The sequence below is a fragment of the Elephas maximus genome, chromosome 8, assembly GCF_024166365.1.
Source record: "Elephas maximus indicus isolate mEleMax1 chromosome 8, mEleMax1 primary haplotype, whole genome shotgun sequence".
Classification (NCBI taxonomy): Eukaryota; Metazoa; Chordata; class Mammalia; order Proboscidea; family Elephantidae; genus Elephas; species Elephas maximus.
In genome coordinates, this window is record NC_064826.1 from 62,949,532 (window position 1) to 62,953,589 (window position 4,058).

The window sequence follows — 4,058 nt, forward strand, 5'->3', positions numbered from 1 at the left end:
AGTTGTTTAGCTGTATGAATTTTGAATTAAAAGCAATTTCGTATTCAGTTGGAAAGTTTTAAGTAGGCTAAATTACCTTGAGAAAGACAGTATAGAACATTGCCCAAAAGTGATGAAAATGATTCTATTTTAATTTTTCTTTAATTCATTTGTATCTCAACGTACTAAATTTCTAGACCAAAATCGTTTGTACATCTCTGCTGCTTGAGCAGGAGGAAATCATTATAATGAAAAGAGTTATTGAAAATGGTCCATGTTGTGTAATTCCCAGGATAAATGGGCTGAGTAGTAAATATTTCTGTTGTGAACTCTTTTATACCAAAATGTGCATTATTAAACCCATTTGTTGAACACATTTAAAGATCGAATATCTTTCTTACCCTACACTGGAGAATGTTTATTTGCCATTCCTCTCCTTCCTCTGCTCAGATCTTGTTAGATATTGTTTCTGGGCTTCCTGGAATTCCTCCACATTAGAGAGAGAGAAAAAAAAATCATAGATGAAGAAACCAGAAAAACAGAGCTTACAATTTAAAAACATTTATTTTAAACAAAATCATAAGAAATTTAAAATAGTATACATAATAGAAACAGCATGTGAGAAAGCATATAGAATTGATGTGGTGGGTGCTCATTTTTTACGCTATCATAAGGATCCTATGGAGCCCTGGTGGCCCAGTGGTTAAGAGCTACAACTGCTAACCAAGAGGTCAGCAGTTGGAATCCCCCAGCCCCTCCCGGGAAACCCTATGGGGGCAGTTCCACTCTGTCCTCCAGGGTCCTCTAGAGTTGCCATGTGTCAAAATCGACTTGACAGCAATGGTTTTTTTGGTTTAAGGATCCTTTACATTTGAAGAATGAAAAAAGCACAGGAGTCACCAGGCTACTAGAATTTGAATGTAGCAAAAAGAATGTTAATGATCAGGATGGATTAGGGCGTGACGTTATGTACTTTATGATTTTATAAGCATGTTACTTTATGTATACTGTATATACAGTTGTGTGTGCAATCAAGTTGTCTTTATTTCATTTAAAGTAATGGTATATGGGCCTGATTCTGTGTTCCAAATACTTTCAAAAAACCTTTCTTGAAAAATCAATACAAATCCGAAGACTAGATAGAGTTGAAGATAACAGCAACAGCTGATGGAGAAGGAGTAGTAAAGCTCCTTTCCACTCCCAAAACAAAACAGTCTTCCTCTGCAATGACCTTTTTCTTTCCCCACCAGTAATTTCACTTATCTAGAGTTAAATTGGAACTAGGATATCCAGGTGTAGATTCATTTATTTATACATTCATTCATTCAATAAATATCTAGTGAGTGCCTACTATGTGCCAGCTTTGGATTAAGAACTGGGACATGTTATAAGAAGCTGTTACTATGGCATTAGACCTCTGGAGAAATCTCAAGGCCGAAAATATAGAATTGGAAGTCATATAAATAGTGGTAAAATACCTTTGAGACAGGTGGAATTTGAGGGAAGTTAATTGAAAAAATGGGTGTGTATTAAGGAGAAGTGGAGGGGAGATGAGCCAGTTATATTCAATTGCTTTGAGAACTCTTTGCCAGGAATGATACAGGAATAACACAGGAGGTTTGAAGCCAGTGGACAAGAACTATATGTGTAGAGCTGTTGGGGAGAATGTTTTCAGCAGTGAATCACGGGATTGCTGTTGGCATTCCTGGCACAGTGGAAGCCAGCACAACTGTGTTATAGTGAGCCAGGCCAGTTCCAGTTCTCTCCAGCAATGCTCTTGGGCATAAACAGATAAACTGGACAGTGTGTATGATGTAGGTTTGCCCACTTGGATGGTAAGTCATGAAAACATGATGGGAGCCTCGATGTTAGTGAGGGAAGTAAAAAGGGGTGAGAAGAGGTTTAGTGGAGGGATTAAATAATGAGGGGTTTGGAGTTTATACAGCCTGGTGAGCAGAGAGCAGGCAGAGCGGTGGGCAAGCAGTTGAGTGGCAGATACAGGGTTTCGAATGGAGAATGGACATTCCAAGTGCCTGTAATGATGAAATTTGGGGAGCGATCTTGTTGGTGCATGGCTGAAGTAGGGTAGAGCTGGAAGGTTGCAGTTAGCATGATTACAGACTGAACAGTTGAGGTATCTGATAGGCCCCTAGCATTTTTGAATTTTGAAGTTGTCAGAGGTGATGATGAGGAATAGGGGTGTGGAGGAAAATCATAAACCAGGTGCTAGATTTTCCAGGAAAATGGAAGTGAGTCTGAGTCCAGCAAACAACATCTGTGGTACCTTTAAGATGGTGGAACAGAAAACGGGTTTAAATTTTTTAATGAGGAAACAGAAGTAGACAATTGAGTAGTTCAAAAGTTTAAAGGCTGTGCTTGTAAATTACTGGAAGAAAAATCCCAAGAGGACCATAATTTAATTGAAGGCATTTATATAATATGTATAATCAGACAACCAGAAGTTTTTCTAGACTCATTCAAATCAATATTAATTTGTTATTGTTGATTTGATTATTCATCATTATTGATGCAGTCTCTGGTAAGAAAAATGTTATTTTATATTCTGCCTTGAGTCCTTTCTGATACTGCTTTTGGAGTATTTCTTCATAGTTCTCAGCTTTAAAAATGTCAGATTGTGGGAAGGATACATTTGCCCAAATATCAGATACCCTAGGCTTTTTACATGCATCAGGAATGAGATCCAGTTGGCAGAACTACTAAACTAGAGAGCATATTAACTTTTCAAAGCAATCATCTATATCGAAAAGAAAAACGCTGTGTTATTTGTAATTTTTTCACTAAATACTATAATTTTTAATCTTGCCCATATAATAGTCAGTCTTTTTTTAAACCATACCTGAACTTATTGGCAGTGTCAATCTTTGAACAAAACATTATTTTTTTTTTTTATTCCATGAAGTGAGATTGTTTTCAGTCTGCTATAACATGTGCCCACACATCTTCACCTTGAAGATACAGCATTTCAAACTTTGGTCAGGGTAGATCTTCCTTTTTCACTTTCACAATTTTTACATACCTGCCAGAAGTTTGTTCTGCATTTGCTTTGAATTCAGTCTTCAGTGCAACTCTTATCACTTTTGCACAGATCTGGGGGTGTCAGATATAACTGAGCCCAGTCTATTGCCAGTTTGTCACCATGTCACAAGAACAGAGCACATTGGCCAACCTTGAAGAAGCTTTCAATATTGGCTCAGCCCTTGAACTGGTTTTTGAAAAACGACCATTATTTTAAGTATGTAAAATATAACTGATATAATGATTTTAATGTGTACATACGATTTTCCTGGCATAGGAATAATGGTATGATAACTTTACAGACGCACTAGTATAGTCTAAGGTATTCTGATTATTGCAAAGCTGCTTTCTTGCATGTGTAGCTACCTAATTTATCTACAAAGCCACGTGAATGCTATAAATCATGACACAAAATCCTTTTTAGAAAATTCTTTAGTAGGGGCAGTATGAGTCAGACTTAATGGGCCCTAACATTTTTTTTTTTTTAACAAGAATAACAACAGGGACAGTAAATTGTGGCAGTAAAGGTTGACTTGACGAACACATGTCTTTTACAGTTAAGTACTAAAAGGCAGGTGTTGTTACGTTTATTATGCTTCCATTGTGTTTTCTATCACTAATATAATACTTATCTTTCAAACTGATAATTTGAAAGATTTCATAGCAACAATACTGTTTGTGTTTTATCACTAAGAGCATACAAACCTTATCCATTCACTAGAATGAATTTATGACTTTTCAATCCTTCTTTAAGTAAGTAAACCAAAGTAAGATATTACTGCTTTTCTTCCTGTAGTGTTAATTCTCCTTTGGAAGGTGGTCATCTTGCCTGCTGGATCCTTCTCTTAGTCTGACGCTGTCTGATAGAAGATCAAAGGGCCTTCATTTTCTATATCAATTAGGCTGGCTATCTTGTCTCAATGAGATTAAGTAGCCTCTGGAGAGTAGTGACATCAGACCAGAGGTCCTTGAGCCGATGGTTAGCATACAACATGGCTGTCTTAATTCTTTTATTTATTTTATAATTTTTATTGTGCTTTAAG

The 4,058-nt window shown here is 36.6% G+C and overlaps 1 protein-coding gene across 1 annotated transcript; it reads right to left on the reverse strand.

The window, feature by feature from the left end:
* Window positions 1-2,973: 2,973 nt before the first annotated feature.
* LOC126081576 (ATP synthase subunit epsilon-like protein, mitochondrial) lies at window positions 2,974-3,138 on the reverse strand. Its single transcript, XM_049893547.1, is given in 1 exon segment — window positions 2,974-3,138. A coding segment is annotated over 1 exon segment (165 nt).
* Between the last annotated feature and the right edge of the window lie 920 nt (window positions 3,139-4,058).